The 23,177-nt window shown below is 35.6% G+C and overlaps 2 protein-coding genes across 3 annotated transcripts; both read right to left on the bottom strand.

Moving 5' to 3' along the window:
* Positions 1–974: 974 nt before the first annotated feature.
* On the bottom strand, positions 975–2,096 carry LOC144435589 (heparan sulfate glucosamine 3-O-sulfotransferase 1-like). Its single transcript, XM_078124180.1, has one exon. It carries the CDS (start codon positions 2,094–2,096, stop codon positions 975–977), a length of 1,122 nt encoding a protein of 373 aa, XP_077980306.1.
* A 6,985-nt stretch (positions 2,097–9,081) lies between these two features.
* LOC144440397 (kelch domain-containing protein 10-like) lies at positions 9,082–22,196 on the bottom strand. Of its 2 annotated transcripts, none has more exons than XM_078129769.1 (8): positions 22,127–22,196; positions 20,331–20,473; positions 14,680–14,764; positions 13,976–14,130; positions 12,991–13,386; positions 12,091–12,211; positions 11,143–11,282; positions 9,082–10,212 (listed from the first exon to the last, which is right to left on the bottom strand). In XM_078129769.1, exons 1-8 carry the CDS (start codon positions 22,188–22,190, stop codon positions 9,982–9,984), a joined length of 1,335 nt encoding a protein of 444 aa, XP_077985895.1. In that variant the 5' UTR covers positions 22,191–22,196; the 3' UTR covers positions 9,082–9,981. The 2 variants fall into 2 exon arrangements, with proteins under 2 accessions (XP_077985895.1, XP_077985903.1); XM_078129777.1 differs by having other exon boundaries at positions 20,331–20,467; positions 22,127–22,190.
* Between the last annotated feature and the right edge of the window lie 981 nt (positions 22,197–23,177).

Raw genomic sequence — 23,177 nt, 5'->3', positions numbered from 1 at the left:
ATGTGTCTGCGCCTAGGTGCAGTACGTATTATAATGCTTTACTTCATTCCAACAAAATATAGCAAGAAATTGCTATCTTGTTATCTAAAGAATGGCATATATAATTGCTTTATGTGTGATTGTATCTAGTCAGCATCATCAGTGAACAGTAACCTGCAATGCACTGCAAGTGGTCTCAGTATAGTTGAGCAAGTCTGTCAGATCTCCAACTCTCAATTGTGAATTCATGAATTATGAAATTAAAGAAAATATACAAAAAATTTATACAAAATATATAAAATATATACATTTTCAAATGAATATAAAAACTGGTAAAAATTTCCAATAAACATATTTCTTTGTTTGTCTGCAAAGTATTATGATACACACAACTATAATTAAGCTGTTTTGTGGACTGCTCCATATATGGTGTGTTTGTGTGAGAGTGTGTGTCTGTCTGTGTGTTTGTGTGACTGTGTGTGTGTGTGCCGTTGACAATATTTGGTACACCCAAAGATTACATCATAATCATTCATTGGGTTTCTCAGATTGCAATGCTCACAGCTAGGCCTAATAAAAAATTGCTTGGTTCCTGTTACCATACCCCACCTAGTTTTTCACGCCAATCCTGAACTTTTTTTTTACGTATTGGAGAAGAAAAAAAATTGCGAAAATTGTGAAGTCTCGAAAGAAGTAGTGGATGCGGGAACTGACATCAACTTAAGACAATGTAAAACTTCTTCCAATCTGTAATGGCTGCACATCTTATGAGAACAAATCAATATGGAAAACAATGGCAAACATGACTACCTGAACTAGACATGCGCATATGAAAAAAAAACACGTAAAAAATAGAATAAAAAATCTACCTCCCCCAACTACCTAAAATTGAGCGTAATCGGAACCACACAATTTTTTTGTAAGGCTTTACTACACTAAATGATGACTGGGGTTTCATTCTGTACTTCCTCAAGTGAAAGGAGAATAAGAAGATTTTAGTCCCCGTAGGTTAGGTCAAAGTTCAAGATGTGATCTGTCAGATTTTCAGTCTCAACAGTCTGATCCAGTTTCCTGTTGAAAGGCTGATAATATGCTTTCAGCTTTTTGAGCACAGTTTTACGAATCCTTGGATGGTGTCTACCTTTACTCTCACCTAGGCAACGCTTTTTAGGTTTTGCAATGCAATAAAATCCCTTTTTTCCATCATAATAAAAATTGTCTTCAGTGAAATATTGCTTGAGATTTAAGAATTTCTCAAGGCTTTGTAATTCAACAGATGGATGTCTCTTTAAAATTTCGCCATCTACGATGTGAATTTGTGACGATGGGAACACTTTCAACCAATTTTGAAGATATTTTATATAGACCCCTAATTCTACAATTGCATTGTCAGTGATAATGTTGCCACTTTGGTCCAGGATCGAAGATTCAAAAGAGCCATTTAGTTTGTAGTTCCTTTTTAAGAGCGAGTCTATTCTGAAGAGGGTTTTTGATTTCAATTTTTTGTGACCAGGTAAGGAGTGATGTAGTAGTTTCAGCACTGGTTTTACATAAACAAAATCAGACACAGCTCTGTGCACAGGTTCACATAATACAAAGATTATTTTCAATTTAGGGGAGATTTCGTCGTATATTTTTTGAGGGACATCGGACATTACGAAGTATCCAGGTGTTTTCTCAATAACAATTTGACCCGGCTTTGGTACAGGCATCCTGTTGACATACCACTGTATTCCTCGAGAATAGTGGACATCGAAATAATGCACTTCTCCTCTTGGCATTGCTACCGAGGGATGATATGATAGAAATGCTTTAATGGCTGTCGTGCCACATTTCTTAGCTCCAGCTATGATTGCGTCTGGAAGATGTTTTCTTGTAGAAATATTCAAATGTTCTCCATACAGTAGTTGTGTTTTATTTTGACTAAGCTCACCATCCTCGGTATGGACAGTCTTATTCTGACGACAGTAAACGTCTTGTCTTCCAGTCTTGTATGTTGGATAATATGGAACAAACTTCTTCACTTGTAGTTCGTGAATATAAATGTCAATGATACCAATGCAAAGAGAGATTATGATCAGTGAAAAGCATAATATGAATGCTTTTGTTGACGTCATTTTCTACCACCATAATAAAAGTAAATAACAGTCATACATGCAAGATTGAAGTGGTAATAATTGTGTAGATTATGGGGTTGATCACTTATTAAACATCGGACATTTCTAAACAGCTGGTATTATGTTGCCAACACTACTTGAGGGACTATGTGTCTGTGCCATTATTGTTGTGTGTGAGTTGGGGGACTGTTGGACACAAAAACAGCTGGTTTGGAAGAGCATACTGGGAACACTTTAACTTATAAATTGACAGTGGCAAAGTCAGTCAAAGGTAATTAAACATAGAAAACCAGTAGAATGGTGTGCAGTTAAGTTAGATGTATGTGCATATATGTGTGGTCCGGTGATTCCACGTGGCTTTGCAGTCTTCAAAAATTACAGTTGACACCTTTCTCTCCCACCTGTTAATCGGACATTTGGAGAAAAGTAGAGAAAGACACATCAGCACATAGCAAACGAAAATAATATCAGTATTGCTTACAGTAACCACTATTTTAGGGACGTGGTGATCTTTAAACAAAAAGTAAAGAAATACATCCTATAAAATTTACTAAATGCTCTAATAAACAATTTGAAGCTATAGGTTACAGATCGAAATTGTCTAACAGAAAACATCTCACATCTTGAGAGAGTATATGTGACCGTGACCTGTTAGCCTTGACAGTTTGAATTTAGGAAACTTGTTTTTGTATTTACTGTGCTCGTAGGATGTGGCGTCATCCAGGGGCGTTCCACATGCGTTAACGTTGAGGGCAGTTTTGAAGATGTCCTTTTAGTTGGGATAGTTTCAGATTATATTACATTTACATAGACACCAACGGTCCTGTTGTGACTCCTATAAACCATGGTGGTAGCTGGAAGGATTTCTGTGCCATTTTACAAAGAAGTCACTACTCGTGCCTGGACACGTGCACCGTTTGTAGTCCATGGGCAAGGTAATGTGATTTAGTACCAAAATTAGGAACCAAATAAAAACGATATTCGTACCATTTTAAAATAATTCTGTATTTTTCCATTCTCAAAAAATGCTAGGTGGACGTTCTGACTGAGTAGCTTATAGAACTTAGACAATTATTATATACATAGACCATCGTGTTCCCACGATGTGACATCGATACCTAATTATTTCTGCAAAAATGTCAGATATTGGTACATGGGTTAGTGTACGTGTACTTACATCACAACTTCGTACACAGCTGGTCATGGTCGATCGTCGTCTGCTGTTCGAATGTAACGTGTATTGATACTGCCATCACCATTAAAAATACCGGAATAATTGTTCAGGTTCGGCATAAATCCGACTTTACAGTGTGGCAGTTGTTTTTAAAGCCAAATTCTTTTAAACGAACTAGCAGTGCTACTAGTGCCAGAAGGAACGAACGCACGTTCTATTTCGGTTGTGCACGGTTGCTAGGCGCCACGTGTATTTGTCACGTGATGCAGTTGTTCTACGAGGTTCATCAGAACACTTCTTTTGTCAGAAGTGGTGAACGTGTTCTCTTCCTTGGTAAGTCTTTTCTATCAAGAACTATTACTATGATTTGAGATAATACTTGGTGATTTCGCAGAAAATATGTTGTCAAAGCATGAATTATATAACTTTCTGTAGGAATTTGAAGGAGGGGCACTTCTCAAAATCGGCGAAAATAGACTTTTCTGAAATCGGAGCAATCGATTTAAAAAGTTCCACACAATAATCGAATCTTCTTCAAATTGATAATATGTGCATGCATGTATTTCTACTTCATTTTCGGTATGTTTGGCCTTCATAAATTTCAACATTTTAAGATATAAAGTGAAAGGTGAATGGAAATTTTGATGATACTTTGTGTGTTTCCAATGTTCTTTTTGGGCATCACAGTTTGTTTTTCTTCAGCACGTTGTATCCGTTGTATTCTGTGATTGAGAATTTGTTAATTGATAGAAAAAATACAAACTGAAATAAATCGTAAAAGCATAACAAACAAAATAGCGCCATTGGCGTTGTAGCAGACCTGTACAGTTTTTAAAAACATTTATCCACAAGCTGATCCATGCTAGAGAGATAGGTGTTCATTTTCTGAATGACTATCCAGTTGCCTATCCAGCCGTGTTGTTATCTTTGCAATACACGTGATCATTGAGCAGTTGCTATGGGCGTGGTCTTGTTGCTAGGCACATTTACATACATTTATTGAATGTTTATTAATTTGTCTATTAATCTGTTATCTTTGCAATATTTGTGATCATTTGGTTGTTGCTATGAGCGTGGTCTTGTTAGGTATATTTGTATACACTTTTTGAATGTTTGTACACTTGTCTCAAAATCCTTGTTATCTTTGTGAAAGACACCACTGTTTGTTGCTATGGGTGTGGTCATGGTTGCTAGGGCCAATTGTGTCAAAATAGCTTTAAAAAGTTTTTACTCTTTCCTGATGCTTCCTATATTCTGTTTTGTAATTTGATCGCACAATGGTAGCGATTGTATTTAAGCACAGACAAGGAAGAAAATCTGTGCGTTAAGGAAAGGTGTGAAAGCGACAAATTTATTCAGAATGTGTTACGGATGATCAACTTTTAAAGGACAATATGCAATTTTGGTTCAATCAAGTGGGCCACTTGAAAACTAAAAAAATGATCAAACAATAATAAACAAACAAACAAACAATATGTGAAATGTTCACTAAATGTGTTATTTTACATCAGCGTCAACCATGACATATTCGTGGCTATTATGAGATCAGTCAGTGAATTGGGTCAAAGGTCAAGTATGAAGATGTCGGGTCACAGGTCAATGTAAAGTCAAGCAAGTTTCCCTCTCAAATCAATGACCCACTCTTGGCACTACAGCATTGACATTTGCTTATTGATTTATTGATTAATACTTATAATATATGCTAAAAAAGTATATATACATGAATGATTCAATAATTGACAAAATTCAACAAAGTACAGAAATAATGGGAAAAAAATAATTATAAATTATAATTTGTGCACTGGAAAGTGTTTTTATACACTGATAATAATACACAACTGATAATAGAACATGTATATAGGGTTAACTTTAGCAAGATGTCAAATTATGTTTATCTATAATGACATAAAATCAGTACGGGTTTCAGCTGTGTCTAGCTTGTGTTTATTATCCTCTGCCTCCCTCTTTTGATAATCAGTGGAATAGATTATTTTGTCTGTTTTCTACCGATGTGTGTACCAAAGGTACCTTAAGCAAAATTTGAGGGCAGCCTATGACTGTATAGTCCTTGTAAATCACATTTTCTCACTTTGCTTTTGACAAGGGAGAAGTTTATAGTTCCTTTAAAGAGAAGAATGAATGAATCTGTTCACAGAGATGTTCATAGATTGTTGGTTTCCAAGTTTACTTCACTTGTTGACCTGTGCAGGAAACTGTCAATGAAGATTTTGCAATATATCTCACACATAGTGATATACTCATTGACTAACTGACCATCCTTATATTTGCCTAAATGAAGAAACATGAGTTTTCTCATTTTGCTTGGATAGGTTGCTTTTCAGAGATATTATGTTCATCTACTTTGCACTCATCATCATGTCCATATGAATACCTGTAAATTCAAATAATTATGACAGTGCACACGTTCAAAAAAACAGAATCCCCTACTACTGTGGCAGCCATACTCTACAATGTTACAAATACACTGCACTCGTATTTCAAGTCAAGGCAGTTATTACGAAAATGAGAGTACCCTGGTTTTTATTACTGATATGATCTCTAAGTTTTTAGTGTACTTCAACAATATCTGTCACTGTTCTAGCAAATGTTGAGACAAACTTGGAAACCCAAACTAGTATTATCTATCAACATGTATGTACAAATGTTCATTTTGTTCTTCTCGTGAAAGAATCATAATTCCATGCAAAGTATATTCCATAGTATATCAATGCCTGAATAATAGGGGACTGTGCGATTGATCAATAGACCTGCCTCCTATATTAGGCAAATTGACCTCAATATTTGATGAAAAGTGCCATCATATGTACATGCTAGAGTTTTATTGCCGTGTACATAGTGTATAGAAGTTTATCTATTTCAGTATTTACCTCGCATAAAAGATGTTCCTTATCCATCCATGCTCACCTTTAAAGTAGCCATATGAATGATTGGGTATTTATTTTGGATTTTAATTTTGAAAACAATTCTGTCATGGCTTCCTTCATGAAAAAATCAATGTGAAACAACATATGCCAAGTCTTTGTTTGAAACTCAACACAGTGCAAAAAGCTATTAAAAAAAGTGTGTAAAAGTTTGTTATTGTACGTATAATAACAAACATTTTACATATTATTTATTAATCTTCTGCAATTTATTGAGTCATAAACAAGTTGGCATACGTTTATTCACATTGATTTTTTCAAGTAGGAAGCCATAATAAAAGTTGTTTTGTAAATCAAAAATCCAAAATAAATACCCAACTGTTATCCATATGGCCACTTTAAGAAAAAAATTCAGGTTTTTAAGAAAGTGGCAACGGTAGTCTGTATGGTATGCCAAACTTGACAGGGTGCTTTCATACAAAGCATGACTTGTCTTATCTTACTTACTAAGAAAGTGGATCACAGAAAAGGCTGACTTTGGACTAGTCTGCACACCCAATGTCAAGATGTATCATGCTATACTCCATATTTGGACATGATGATTCTATATTTGGAAATGCTGATGCCATATTTGGAAATGGTGATACCATATTTGGACAGTGTGATTATATGGCGTTTATTGGACAAGTAAGAGTGATGTCCTTTTAAATGAGCAACATTTCACTGAGGTATGTCCATCTCTGTGTACGATATGTGTATTCTGTGTTTTAGGGACTGTAGGCATAGTTGTCTGTTTCCTATATAAACTATAATGCTACATATTTTGAATTATCTAATAGTAAATATCAGCTCTAAATATCTATTTAAAATTCATAATCAAACTGTCTTTCTGATTTCATAGCATAAATAGAGTTGTTGTATTGTCACAGTAGGCTCAGACTTGCTTACTTTTTTCTAAATGGAGGGCAGTACCTCTTTCACTATTTAGTACTTTATTTTCATACAATGTAAATGATAATAAAAATATTAGTTTAAATAGTAGTATAATATCCATTTCAGTTATTGTGATAATTATTACCTAACATTTGATGTTATCTGATAGCAGTGGAAAAGTACAATCATTGGTATGGCAGAGCAAATTCCTGTATAAAATACTACTCACTTGGAAATACTTCTGAACAAAACTGACAAATTTCTCCTTCAAGGGGTAGTGCGCCCTCTATAGTGCATAGTGACTACTGCACATATACAAAGCTTTCTGCTTTAATCTAAAGTGAGCGATGTCTGTCATGGTATGTAACAAATAAAAACAACAACTATAGTACACTGGTTGATGTCAATACTTTGACAAGCTGTTTGTTGATTTCTTATTGTGAACACTAGGGGGCAGTCTAACTGAAATATAATACACGATAATGTCATTGATCTATTTATCCAGACTGCTTATTCTGCATGTATATGTATAAATGGCTATTGATATTATCGTAACTAGCTCTGGATGTATATGCTACAAGGTTTGACATGTCTTCCCTCTCTGCTATGGTTCTTCCCTATTAGAAGTAGTGAGATTTCATTCTCACGGATTTTCGGAATAAAAACCACCCATACCATACCTATGCTAATGACTACATAAAATACAGAAATTAACTTTAAATCACTAAATTCAACCTACGTCTTGTGTATTTTGTCAATTCTTGCCTTACGTTTGCTACAGCCACAAAACGGAAAACGGTAAGTCATGCAAACAGATGAGCTAAATATTGCACATGCGCACAACCTTTTACATGTTTAAGCTGCGTCATGTTGCACGTTTTGCGGCTCAAGTGAACGTTAGACAAGAAATGACAGAATAGACAAGACGCAGGTTGCATTTAACAATCTAAACTTGTTTTTTAGTATTTTGTATTGTCATTAGCAAGGGTATGGGTTGGTCTTATTCCCCAAAATCTGTGCGAATGAAATCTGTTCGCAGTCTCGCAAATAATAGGTGAGGAACCATAGCAGAGAAAGAAGACATGTTGAACCTCATAGCATATACATCCAGAGCTATTTCTACCCATACAGTAGCTTTACCTATGAGAACTTTAAAAACAAAGCATGATTCAACATTCTTGTCAAAATTTATGAATGGACATAAAAAACAGGTGTGCAGTTGAAAAATTTCACAATTTATAAAAATACTTTGACGTTTCTACATTTCAATGAAAAATTTTAACAATTTTGCATTGCACTTTGGCAATCCCCATGTTTGAGTAGAAGGCTGAAAAACACTCATTAAAGGCTGACATATCAGCAACTGAGAATTAACCAGCCACTGAGAATAAACCAACCTTTTTCAGCGATGTCCCCCTCCCCTTTCAGTGATGTGCTATGGTCGATGCTAGTATGTACATTAAGGTATACTGTTTGGTCCAGAGACTTGTTGTAGTGTTACTACTAGCTCTGTACACCAAAATTAGATTCCTGTGCCTTGCAATGCACAACACTAAGGTGGACAGGGCTATACTAACAAGACATATCTCTGTCTGTGATAGCCATTTTTGTACACGCCTAACAACTAACAAATGAATAACAGTCATGATAAATGTTTTCAAGTGGCCATGTGGATAAGAATTAGATATTTATTTTGGATTTTTAATTTATAAAACAATTTTACCATGGCTTCCTACTTGAAAATTTGATGTGAAACAACATTGACAAAGTCTGTGTTTGTAACTCAATACATTGCAAAAAGCTAAATAATTTGTGAACAGTTTGTTATTGTACTTTCAATATATAACAAAGATTTTACACATTTATTAAGCTTTTGCAATTTATTGAGCTACAAACACGGACTTTGTCAATGATGTTTTCCATTGATTTTTCAAGTAGGAAGCCATGATAAAATTGTTTTATGAATTAAAAATCCAAAATAAATTCCAAATCTTCATCCATATGGTCACTTTAATATTCTCTATGATTCTCAAAGTCTATGCAGTCACTATGCTAAACACCAAGTGCTTTACTTCTGTTATGCTTTGAAAGATAAATTCATTCAAAGCTAATAAACCCATATTAAGTAGTCTTATAGAAGTTACTGAAAAATAGAATGTTGCTTGAAAAGAGAAAATCAACAGTAACAGACTATAACTGTGAAAGTCATGCCTGTGTGAAGTAATTTGGCGTCAATGGAACACATCTGAGCTAGCTAGAATAATACTTTCTAAAGTTATATACAGTGCTATAGAAATATAAACCACTTTCATGACATTTTGTTGGCAGAGTAAACGTGAGCCACTTTGCCGTTCAACTTCTATGTTACATGTTCCTAAAAACCAAAATAACAAGGACAATAGATCTCTATTTTGACCAGCTGCATCACACATCATGTAAGTTACCAGACAATCTTCAATTAGCATTTCTTCATGAAAATGGTGGTGTAAGGTTATGGATGAGGGTCAAAGGTCATGAATATAACGTAATATAACATGGTGTCTTCTGGAAGGCAATGGACCTATAGCCAGTTAAAAGATGCATCGTATACCATCCTATACATCACTTTGTTTTCTGTAAATGCTGAGTGTTTTGCAGGCGCTACTCAGGGGGATGGTTGTCACCTGAACCTTGGTTCTCTAGTCGAAACCTTCTCAGTCATTGATGATGTTTAGTCTAAGTTTGTTCTATAAAATATAAACCTAGCCTACAAGTAACTATAAATTAAGTGAAGATGTCTCGGGCAATGCACTGTTTAACCAGAAAATTGACTAATATTCTTTGTGATAATGCACAAAGCTGAGATGCTGCATTCACGGAATGCTGAATTGATCCATACAAAGGTGAGCTGCTCCATTCATGGAATACTGCTTCTGTCCCAGTCTAGTCTGTCAGTAAACATCTGTGGTACACCTAACTGTCGCAAGTGTTCATGAGACAAATATCTTATATTGGGTATGCACTTGACAAGTACATTCCAACAGATTTCATGTAAAGGTGGAACATACAGCCATATCCTATAAAGAGCATTGCTTCTTCTGTTGTTCTGAATGGTGCAGACACCACCAAAGATGTACATACATCCGGCCTGTAAAAAAAACAAACAAGATAATATAAAATAATAAACAAAAGTATAGAGTTTGAGTTGAGATGTTATTTAACATAATGTAACACATATATATGGGTACGATATAAGTTTTGGAATAAAAACAAAATCTTGGTAAACACGCTGTTTATAAAAAATAATGAAATGAAATACTGAGAGTGATCTTGATTATTGACAGTGATAATACAAGCTGAGTTTACGAGCCTTTAATTTTCTTCATCAGTGAAAATATTTGATATAAACCTAAATTAAACTATGCTGTATAATGAATCCTTTGACACTTCTGGCATTGCTATAACAGGTCATTGCATAGTACAGATTTCTTCAACATTTTTCATAAATATGATAAATGATGTCATCGGATCATTTATAAGTTATATCTTCATACCAGTTTGAGTTGAATCAATTTAAAGTGATGCTCCAATATACTCCAGTACGTAGAATACTGCAAGTACTCTTTAAACACGCAGCAAAGAATATATCCCTAAATCTATAAACCCAACTTGTTCCCCTTTAATGACCAATTGGCAAACAGCTGAACAATGGTATTAGAGTAATGGGCCATTCCAGACTGCAAACAGGAAATTGGGAATACAGCACCCTCACTTACATTGGGGGTATCATCACCTCATAGTACTGTTTCCTAAGAGCTTTGTCCCATGGTATTCTGTAGATGTGTAAATCTGGGATGTTTTTTGTATTCTTCTGACATCGAGGAAAGCAGCAGTGCTCTATGATATACAAGTAACCTATACCATGTATAACCCCAAGGTACACACAGACAGGAAGTAGAGCACCACCATGGCAAATTTTGGAAAGGCCTATATCTGGTGGCAATTCATATCAGTAATCTGTCTACTACAGGAGGGTTCTCACAAAGACCCGAGACTATTATAGTATCACTATACTTACAGGTGTCAGAGCTGCTGAATGGAAGAACAATGGTTCTACCAGGTCAACATCTAATCTTGTCCACTGTAAATCTGGTAAGGATAACTTCCATATGTCCTTGAACACTTCATAGCCATTATGTCCACCAGTTATATACACATCTGAAATGATTTTTTTTAAATGACACAGCATTACAGTAACCTCAGTCAATCTTCTATTCATTACCAAATTGATGTGTGCAGAAAATAACGATAAAATAATCTTCTCGTCTGCCGGGATCTGCCAATCTTCCTGGGGGGCTGCCGAGGGCTTGCTATGTGCCAGACGTACTGTCATCGTTCAGCTTATGTTCATGAACCTTCCAATTATAGACACACAAGGTCTTACCAGAAGACTACAGGCTTTCTTGACCTGAGTAACAATTCAATTTCAATGTTTTCTATACTGTGTAACACATTCATTTTCTCATTAATGTCTATTGTCTTTCTACGTCATTCACTCACATGCAACAATCAAAATACTGTTGAACACTCAGAAAACTAGACTAGTTCCTATACGACGTGTTACAATATACTACCATCATCTCCACTCACATATAGGGAAAGTCATTATTCTAGGAAAGAAATCTGTGATACCTCTGCTGGACAAAGGGTAAAAGACACATGTCAGTAGTGATCCAACACAAATTCACAGGTAGTTGCATTAACTGAACTCCACCTCTCCAGTCTGAAACTAAAATCATGTGGGGATGCAATAATGTCATCATGTTTATATGAATACAGTCGGGAGTAGCACAGATTTCTGTGTTAGAATAAAGACTATCCCTATATACGTGAGTGGAGATGATGGTAATAATTGTGACATAGGAACTAGACTAACAGATAACCACCACTGAGACAAATATTTTAGCAGTTCAACTTTTGAATATAATATAAGAGAAAGAACATGATAATTTGAATTCATTCTTACCATTCTCTGTCTGTACACAGCTGTGATATTTCCTTGGTGGTGGGTATCCATCAGCATGGATAGGATCCCTCTGACTGTTAAGTAATTCCCATCTGTTTGTTGAATAGTTGAAGGCATGAATCTACAACACAAACAACATTATTTATACATTATGTTTACTACTATCACTACCAATACTACTACTACTACTACTACTACTACTACTACTATAATAATAACACTTGCAAAGAGCCATATATCCTAACAGTTCACAGGCTCTGAACACTACACAAAGCGATAACAACTACGATAAAAAAAGTGGAAAACACACTAAAAAGAGTCGCAAAATAAAAGAATTTCACTGATGAAAAAGAGCCCCATGTAATAAAAAGTCACATGTTAAAAAGGAATCACTGGTCCCAAAAAAGTCATTTATTATATATATTACTATTCTGTCTTCTTTTCATATCAGCTTTTTTATATCAGTGAACAAAGTAACAAGGATGGCAAGTCCTCTTGTAGTTTCTAAGAATTTGTCTGATGTGGAAAGGTCAGATAAACTATGGTTGTTAGAATTCAAACACAGATTGTACACATTACATGTAACAATACCCTTGCTAGGTATGATGAAGATGTTCAAAATTGCTGTGACATCAACAACTACAACATACAATATATGCTGTAAACTTAAGAAATTTTGCTACAAGAAAATGTGTATAATTTTAAAGTATTCAACTAGTTCCTAAAGATTAACATTTGACTATTGAGCTTTGTATAGTGTGTTTATGCACAGAAGAGATTTTAGTAACAGCACATTTTTATGTCTTTCATTCTCAACAAAATAAGCAAAATGTAGCTTTAGCAAACAGATCCAAGCTTACATTGATGGCATACATGTACATGTACGTATGATTTACTTACTCTATCAAATGGTAGCACCTCTCTCCATAATGTTCCACCTCCCAAGATGTACAGTCTTTCCTCATCATTCACAATTTGATGTCTGTATGATCCATTAGCTAAGGGATACATATCTTCCTCCTGCTTATCATCATCATCATCATCACTATCATTACTGTCAACTCCCTCATCTTCATCATCTTTTTTGTCCTCGACGACATATTTACTCTTTTTTGAACCATACCACTTCCTTTTTATCTCTTTCTCTTTCTCTTTTGTCGGGTCTTTGATTTTCTCCCAAAGATAAGTTTTGAGGTTGACTCGATGTAAATCCGAGTCAAAGACAAAAATACCATTTTTTAAACGCCTGCATCCTCCGTAAACATACAGGTAACGATTGTGTACCAATGCCATGGCCTGCAAGATAATGTTATAATAGTAATCAATATATATTATAATAATTAATATGCACCTTAGAAAAGAAAGTTGTAAACTTTTGCTCTTAAATTGTTCCAAGAAAATTCCAAACTTTTCTCAGTTAAAATCAAGAGAGAGAAATTGAGGTCATCATATAAGTTGTTGAAATAGAGATCAAAATAAAGTCAAAATTAAGACATTTTTAGAATCCAATATGGCTGCTGAATACTACAAACTCTATGGAACCAAGTATTACTGATTTCATTGAATAAAAGACTGTCACAGTGAACCTCAAAGTTTGTTTTTTAATTCAAAATTGACAACAACAAAAAAGAAGATTTTATATGGCAAGGTTTAAAGAGATTTGAAGAATTTTGGACACAATTTCTGTTGTCAGTTTTATTCGTGTGCACAATTTATTGATATTCTTATTGTGCATTGAACCTTGTAACCTAACAACACCCAACTGTTTTATAGTGGATATTCTGGTATAACAAACGTCCTTTCATATCCACAAACTTATATTTCCCAATATCCATTGGGGATAAAAGACTGCATTTGAGTTATTCCCTGGTAGATCCATGTGTACCTGTCCATACTTTGCATGCGGGAAATCTCCTTTGCAAGGTAGTGTGGCCCATGTTTGGGTTTTACGATTGAATGTATGTACACGATTGTCACTTTCAGCTCCAAAAGGAAATCCTGAACCACCAAATGTGAAGATCATATTTCCCGACAGAATTGCTGAAATCATGAAAAAGAAGGAAAAATTTAAATCAATTTTGCTTTCCTAACTCAGAAAAAGTGGATGTTACACCTCAGACAAGCTTTTCAAAAAAAAATCAATATTAAACTTTTCGTTTGCAGTATTTCATTATTGCGTGCTTCAAAAGGTAGTCAACTCAATACATACAAATTATACAGGATAGTTGCATCATCGTAAACCACAGCCTCTTTTACAGCACCGTCCATGATGGACTGCCCTCGCAGTGTCATGGAAGAAATAACAGCTCTGGTTTGCGAAAATGGATAGCTGTTACCCATGGTAATTATTGCTAAGAAAAATAAAATCTTAGCATTTAGCACACACAAAGACATAACACAGACATAACACAAGCATACTAACGCAGTTGCTTGCACACACACACACACACACACACACACACACACTCATTTGTGTGTACATACATACATTCCATACATTTGAGAGACAGGAGATTAATTAGAGTAAATCCAGAAACTTAAATGTAATGACTCCACTAGTTGAAACAGAAGATGAAATATAAAACTTACAGGACATTGATGCTGTTAGGGGTGGGATGGGACCAGACATCTTCATGTTACACCATATATTCAGGGATATGTTATAGCACCAAATCTGAAAAAAAAGATTGTTGTTGTGTTAAGGAGTCAGAAGTATAATTTTGACCAAAACACCCAAAAAATGAGCCTAAACTAGAAAATAATACATCATCAACTTGGCATGAACAAATCTTACTATCAGTGTGAATTCTCAAAACAAAATGGTGACCATTCAAATTTTTTTTCACATTTGCCAGGGATCTTGAGATCACGGCGCACGATATACACTAGTCTGTAAGATGATTGATGCCATGCTATCAGCTACCACTCTAGAGTCCTAGCTTAGCAGCCTGATAGGGTTGAACGACATGACAGTGTGTGACTAACGATGTCCAAGTGAAATCCTAATCTATCTAGAGATGATTCGTTTTTTGACATAATTTCAAATGGTAAATTCGGGTTTAAAAAATCAACAATAAGAATTACAGGTAACTTTGGAACTTGCTGTTGAGGTGTTGATATCGAAAGTAGAACAGGTGTTTTTGAAACTTAATCAAAAATCAAACCACAAACAACGTTTCACATAACTAGAAAGTTAGGAGGAACTTTTTATTTCTACTATCTGAAGTTTCTTCGAAGTCTGTAGTGTGGTGCCATGTTTCTTTAGAATAATATCAAAGTGAAGATCAAAGGAAAGCAAAAACAACAAGTAACAGATTGTTACTTTGTAATCCATGTCTGGAGTGGGTCTCATTTCAGATGCATACATGCATGCATCGAGTCATCCATACATGTACATGCAGCAGACAGTAATGGTTGTTTTGTACATTTACAAATAAGAAGTATTTTACGTATTGAGTTATCGCCATCATTATATTAATATACATATGTATGTATTGTGATCATGATGGAGTGATTCAAGTGAACATATGGTACTACACTTGACACAGTGTAGCAAAATATCAATAAACTCCATGCAAGTTGTGTACATTCTTTCCCATGCACATGTCCCAATGTTTTCTTTGTTTTACCAACACTGACAGATACAGCTTATTTGGCACACAATTTGAGGAATGACTTTGATTTAAATTTAATGATACCTGATAGGCTGATGGGCTGATGTCTATTTGTAAATGTCAGTCAAACTAGTTATGCTACATGTACCTTGAGTGTAAAATCTATTATAATTTGTTCCCTCATTGGTTGAGAAGTTTTTATGACACTAATTAGTATTCAGTTTGTATCCTAAATCACACAGACTTGCATTCGATGAATTGCATAGTACGTTGCTCATCAAGTTGCCTCGTGTAACTTGGATTTCAATATGGCAATGCGAATTCACATTGACGATGAGGTGCTTGAATTGAAAACGTGTGTGTCAGTTGTACAACTGAACACCCTGGCTGGTAATATTCTCAACACCACATCTATGTATTTGGTTGAAGCCGACTACAGTTGAAATCTGACAAATCGCGTGGCAGGACGATGGCTATTTCACAAACGTAGAAGACGGAAATGAGATCTATGAAGTAAGGGGCATAAGATGCCCTGCTATGAAAATTACAAGCAGTCCACCACAGACTCATGGTGTAGACAGTCCTTCGTCTGCATTGATGTCGTTTTCAGAATGCTATGGAAATGCAGGCACCTCTACATTGAACGTTCCAACTTTTCCACATGCTAGATTTTCACATGGCAATACACATCTACCATTCAATCAACGTATTGATTACAGTCTCAACATTCCACTACCAGATACAGATACAGATAGAGAGACACAGCAAACTACAACTACCTCGTTGGTGACATATACTACTTGCTACCTACGGACATCAATCTTGGTTAATAAAGGAGGATTCTGTAACTATACATTAAGATATTCACAGGTAACTGTCAGCAAAGTGAGGTGAAGGAGATAGTTGTGAAAGAAATTACTAGGGATGCTGAAGATTCATAGATAACAGTGGCAACCATATAAATCATATTGCAGCTACTGCAGGTAAAAGTTTTAACAAAATTTCACAATATTGGTTTATTCCTGTTCAACAGTTAATTGCTGTTTCATTAGGTATGCATAGAATATACAATAAGGTACGTCAGTGTTGAGACGCATATCTTACTTATACTGCATTACTATCCCATGCCACGGTAAAATAAGTGATGAGGAATTCTTAAAGTCTTTATTTTATTTTCCACAAGTTTCTATAGGGTGCTGTATACTGCTGGCACAGCAGATGATGTTACTGATGTTACTTAGCTGGCGTTTTCACATTGACCTCATGCTGAAGAAACTCAACTCCCGTACATATTGCCTGAGAAAACTAAGGTCGTTTAATGTTACACAGGAGATTCTCTCCCTGTTTTACTGTTCTGTTATAGAGAGTGTTGTATCGTCTGCTGGGGAGGAAGTATCTCGAAACAAGAATGTTCTAGACTGGATAAAATCATAAAGAAGGCAGGGGGCAGTGATTGGTGCGTGTCAGCAGCCGTTTGACTCAGTCTACAAGGACCGACACGAGAACAAACTGACACTCATCTTAACTGACACTACGCATCCACTAGACTGAGGCTACCGGCCGCTGGCATGTGTCGTTATGCAAATTCTTTTATACCAGCAGCAATTAGGCTTTTTAATGCCAATTTTAAGCGTGCTACTTAAACAATTTCCGCTAGTTTTTATTGTATCCAACTTTTTATCAGACCTTGTTTTTATTTGGCATTTGCAATATTTCTGTAGGACTGTAAATATTTATTGAGTTATTCAGTTATTTATGTTAACATTTTGTCTGTAAGTTGTGTTTTCGTTTTTATCACTGTTATTGTATGTTTGTTTACAGCAGGTGTTATACTTACCCTTTCAGGAATTTAATAAAATAATATCTTATCTGTCTGCTTCATCATTTCTCTCTCTCTCTCTCTCTCTCTCTCTCTCTCTCTCTCTCTCCCTCCCTCCCTCCCTCCCTCCCTCCCTCCCTCTCCCCCTCTCTCTCTCTCTCTCTCTCTCTCTCTCTCTCTCTCTCTCTCTCTCTCTCTCTCTCTCTCTCTCTCTCTCTCTCTCTCTCTCTCTCTCTCTCTCTCTCTCTCTCTCTCTCTCTCTCAGATTACAAAGTATTGAATTGCAGTACAGACATAGCACAAATGAGGAAATGGCACAAAACATTGTCTAAAACTTAAAAGAGAAACTGATGAACTTGAAATTGTTGACTCTGCTTACAATGTCCCCACCCCATATTCCAAACAAAAGTCCTGGTAATGATGGGTTGACAAAAGAATTTCTTGTCACCTTCTGGCCAATTGTTAGTCAGTTGGTAATTGATTCTTTGAATTTCGGTTACGTACATGGAGGGTTTTCCAATTCACAGAGGCAAAGTGTTGTCACTTTAATTGAAAAATCTGGCCATGATCAACAATTACTAAGAAATTGGAGACCGATTTTTCTTATGAACTTTGATATGAAGCTTGCATCTGAATGAAGGAACATTGGGGATTACATTCGTTTGATAGACAAAATATTCATTACAAGGCTGAAAAATCTGCAATTTTGCTCGCTATTGATTTTGAGAAGGCCTTTGACACTGTGAGTTGGGAATTTCAACTTTGGTCACTCATTTATTCATTGGAATTAGATCAAAACTTTGTATTCTAATATGGTATGTACAGTCATGAATAAATTATACAGTACAGGTTATTTCAAATTAGAACATGGAGTTAGACAAGAAGACCCCCCCCCCCCCCCCCCCATCTCCGTTATCATTCATTGTGGTCCTAGAAACACTGCTATTGTCAATCAAATCAAATAATAGAATTAAAGGTATCCATGTTGCAGGTATAGAAGTAAAAGAATCAACTTTTGCTGATAACATGACATGTTTAACGGTTTTTAAGTTCGGTAGAATCAGGTGCTGTTCTTTTTGATATTCTAAGAAAGTTTCATAGTAGATCTGGTGTGAAGATTAATCTGGAGAAATGTGAAGCCATTTGGCTTGGGAATTCGGGAAGTGGTGAAATAGGAAGGATGGGCTGGGCCATTTGGGGTCAGATGGCCCATCGTCACCTACAAGATCATGGGCATTTATTTCATATTTTGAAGCTCTCGCGCAAGAGCAAAATCTCAGTGCTCCAATTGAGAATTTGAAAACAATTTGGAAAATTTGGAAAGGCAGAAAGTTGAATCTCCTAGGTAAAATTCAGGTAATACAGACTCGAAACTCGATCTAGCAATTTCAAAAATGATGTATGTTCTATCGAACTCATCAACACCAAAAAAGTAATAAAAACTATTCAAAATAATTTATGATTTTCTTTGGGAGGGCAGGGATAGAGTTGCAAGAAAGACGATGATTGGGGAGGTGGGCCAAGGTGGCCTTAAAATGCCTGGCCTGTTGTCATGAAAAAGATAAAGAGAATTTTAGTGGTGAAGCGTCTTCTGAGTGAAAATGTTTTTCACTCATGGAAAATGATAGTCTTTGAAAAGTTAAAGATTGTTGGTGCAAAACTCTTATTCAAATGTACTTTTAATAAGAATTTACATGAGAAGTGTATGACTTTCATTGGTATATGTTTGGACAGTTGATAGGATGTTAATCAATTCAATAAGTATTAGGAACAATTGGAGGTGATCTCCATTTAATGACTTACTGACTTTGCTTATGAGTTTATTTTTAAGTCAAAATTGATTAACTAACAAGTCTCTGTGTACTCATTTTCTTTTGTTGTGTTACCTTTGTATATAATTATAAAGCAATAAAATATTTTTTAAAGAAAAAAAAAGTGCTCTAACATATCAGTAAAGTGAAATGTTGTTTATGTTTTGATTTGTTATTCGAGTTTCAAAAAACGAATGTGAAAATTTCGATATCAACACCCTAAACACTAATTTCCAAAGTCACATGTAATTCTAAATGTTGATTTCCTAAAAACGTATTCATGGTTTGAAATTATGTCAAAAAACCCCGAATCATTTCATCTCTGGATAGATTAGGATTTCACTTGGCTGTTGTTTTAGTCACGCACCCATGATGTATCTTACACTCTAGTTACATACAGGTAACTTTTAGTATATGTTTGAAACAAACATACTCATAGGGTCAGTGCCACCTTCTTCAACATGATAGAATTCATAATATACATGCATAGGCTTTCAGTTTCAGATAAAGATGTGAACCTTGTTAACATCAAGCTGATTCAGATAAAGTATAATCTTGCTGAGTGAGTTGAGGGACCTTTCTGAATGTGCTGAATGTGAGACCTTAGTAACTGAGACGAGATTACCCTTGTCAGTTGAAGGAACAAGCAATGGGACTATACAATGTAGCCATATTTAGATGCAAAGCAGCTACCTTCAAAAGTGCACTGTGGGAAATGTGATATCATTCTGTGATAAATAGCATGATAAAAAAAAATCACACAATGCATCTTTCATGATGGCAGATTGCAGAATGGCTTAAACCCCCAATGTTTGAATCCCAGCCTTCCTATCTATATGGACACAACTTCATCAAAATAACAATTCTTTGCTATTGGTAATTTCAAAGTGCATCTCTTATCTAGGTACACATAATACCAAAGGCAATGGAAGAGTTTTATCTCAGGTGATTCATAAAAAGAACAGATGTTTAGGTCAAATTTCATAATATCCTGACCTCATTAAACACAGGGTCAAAGTCATCATCATCTTCAAGTAATAAGATTTCCATAGGATCATAGTATATTCCTCCAATTGCAAATAAATAACCATTGTCAGCTACACAGCAGTGACCACTTCTTTCATGGGGTACATCTATACCTAGTGACAATTGAGAAATGAACAATCAGAGTTTGGAAAATATAAGGGACGATCGCACAATGTGGTTCAATCGTGTAGGACAACCCCCCCCCCCCCCCCTCCCTAAATGAATATTCACAAGTGCGACACCGACACGTGTATATATGATGTAAACTATGGTGAAAATTGTAACAGTCACACCACTGCGATCGATGCAATGTAAAACATGATGGTAAACACATTAAAATACTACCGGAAACCCAGCGCTGTATCTCACATTAGAAGTAAATTTTTATAACTTTATCAACATCTCAGTAGTAAATACAGAACCTGTTATCATTGAAGGAGTGAAAGTTATCAAAATTTGGTTAGAAGTGCGAAAATGAAGTTCAGCAATTGCATTGACACCAGACCGCCTTCCCTCTAATGAACGAAGTTTGCTTACTGAGCTTGTTTGAGATTGTGCGATCGTCCCTAATGTCAATGGTGATACAACTGTTTACACTAACTTATTATAATAAATAAATAAATGACTTGGGTTGCAGACCAAAAACATTTCAGTTCTTGCATAACATAGATCAGTTGGGTCATCTTACCTTGCGAATGAGAAGTAATCCTCAAATTTATCACCAAGATAACTGTACAAATGGCAATATCTTAGAACAAATTTTTCAAGAGCAAAACATAGCCTTAAAAGCCAAGCTCACTGGTTTTAGGATATGTAACCAAGAAACATCACAAGTAAAAATTCAGCCCATAATATGCTTTAAATATGTACTTTCATTAAAACACATTTTACCAGGCAGTAAGTTAAACTCTGTTCTAGAAAAAACATGTTTTATTCAACCTGTAGACTGTAAAATATGTTGCTGGGGGCGTCCTTAATACCATCCCTAAAAGGATCTAAAAGGATGAGAACAGAACCCACATCGTCTGCTCTTTCAGTCTGCACTACATCTATAGCTTAATGCACTAGATCGAAAAAACATTTAACAATCAATATAAGAACCCTTGAAGTTGAAATCTGTTGTATTCCACCATGGATCTGTTATTGAGATAATAGATCCATGATTCCACCAACGTGGAGATCTCAGTCTATGGATATACTTGAAAACTGGGAACAATAACATATTTGAATTATTTCATTTTCAACCAACCCTTCAACTTACATGTATTTAACTTCACATGGAAGTATCATCCAATGGTTATTGTTCCATGTCGATTATACTTCCATGGACCTAATAATAAAGTCTATTTCCTTTTAATAATAATAATAATGAAGCATAATTACTCCAAGAGTGAAGTAAAAGTGGTCCAAATTAAACCCAACTATGTCATATATGTATTTTCATTTCCGGCTTTCCGTGACCTCTGCCTGTTTCTAACGCTGTCCAGTCCTAACTATAATAATGCTAGTATTGCCTTGGAATGTTTTTATATCCGCTGTTACGATTTCACCTACACAACTTGTTTATCGTGTACATGTATAACAGTACTATGGTAGCCACAACGTCAATATGAAAATCGGAGACCACCATTGAAGTCCATGGAGTCAACACAAAAATCACGCATTACAATAAGTCGTATTGAGTAGTCAGTATCCCACCAATTGCGTTGCTCTTCTTTGAGTTGATTTTTAAATGTGGTGTCCATGATTTTAAGCACGCTACTCACCTGTTTTTGGATTGATTACTGGTTGCACGTTGACCAGTTCCCCTACAGCCATGGGCGCAGCCATCTTTGTTGTGTCTGTTTCTACCAATGCATGACGTCATCAATTAACTATGAACACTCCGCCCACTGTCACAACAATAAGATGCATTCGTATACATCACAAGACAGGATAATAAATGCAATAATTAATTCAAAAATGACCGAGCATTTGATGTATCAAATATGTGTGAATAGGAGCTGGCTATCTCACTACATTTGTAACTTTCAGCCTCAGTTCCTTCAGTTTTACTATCAAAGTAAGGGAGTGTCCAGCAGATTTTACGAGGGGGGGGGGGTGTTCATGGGGCCATAATTTTTTCCCAGGGGGACGGGGGACGGGGGTTGTACAAACAATTCACAGTAATTTGGGGGGGGGGGGCTATGAAAAAAACATTTTTTGAATTTATAAAACGACATACAATCCTGTCCCTTCTCAAAGTATCCTACCCTCGAGATAGTCGATAGTCTGTAAGATACGCCGTGACAGGGCGCCCTCAAACATAGGTCAACAAGAATATGCAGGAATTTATTATCAACAGTACCTCCAGAGTTGTCAGTTTTGCCACTGTCTCTATCACTCTCATATAGTGTCAGATTCACTCTCAACAGAGTCACTACTGTTCGCTTTGACAGTCCAACCAGTAATATCAGTTGTTATTTCTTTTGGAGTCAATTTTTGTTGAATTAAATTCTGGTGTTGCATGAATGTGAGCAGTTTTTCTCTTTTCAGTTTCATCTATCTTGGCAATTTATGCTTTGATATTTTAATATCGAGCTCTTTTACACTTAATTTTCTTACGAATCAATTCAACCATCTATCATATTTCTTGTTTTCTCTTCTTTTTCTCCTCATTTTCTCTGTCTCGAGCTAGGTTTTTTTTTTTCACTCTCTCTAATTTTTTTTCAAATGTATATGTTCAATGTAGTTGTGTTCACAAATGATATTGTTGACAAAAACGAGCTATGGCGGTTTCATTTGTTTCGTAGCATAGCTTATGTTTGCATGAGGCTG

This window comes from Glandiceps talaboti, chromosome 1 (assembly GCF_964340395.1).
Source record: "Glandiceps talaboti chromosome 1, keGlaTala1.1, whole genome shotgun sequence".
Taxonomy (NCBI): domain Eukaryota; kingdom Metazoa; phylum Hemichordata; class Enteropneusta; family Spengelidae; genus Glandiceps; species Glandiceps talaboti.
The sequence above is the reverse complement of the archived record's forward strand: the minus strand, read 5'-3'. Positions and strand labels throughout refer to the sequence as shown.

Coding starts and splice junctions, on each gene's coding strand:
- LOC144440397 (XM_078129769.1), bottom strand. CDS start 22,190: ATGGCTGCGCCCATGGCTGTAGGGGAACTGGTCAACGTGCAACCAGTA. Junction 20,474..22,126: donor AGTAATCAATCCAAAAACAG/GTGAGTAGCGTG, acceptor AATTGTCACTAG/GTATAGATGTACCCCATGAA. Junction 13,387..13,975: donor CGCATGCAAAGTATGGACAG/GTACACATGGAT, acceptor ATTATCTTGCAG/GCCATGGCATTGGTACACAA.
- LOC144435589 (XM_078124180.1), bottom strand. CDS start 2,096: ATGACGTCAACAAAAGCATTCATATTATGCTTTTCACTGATCATAATC.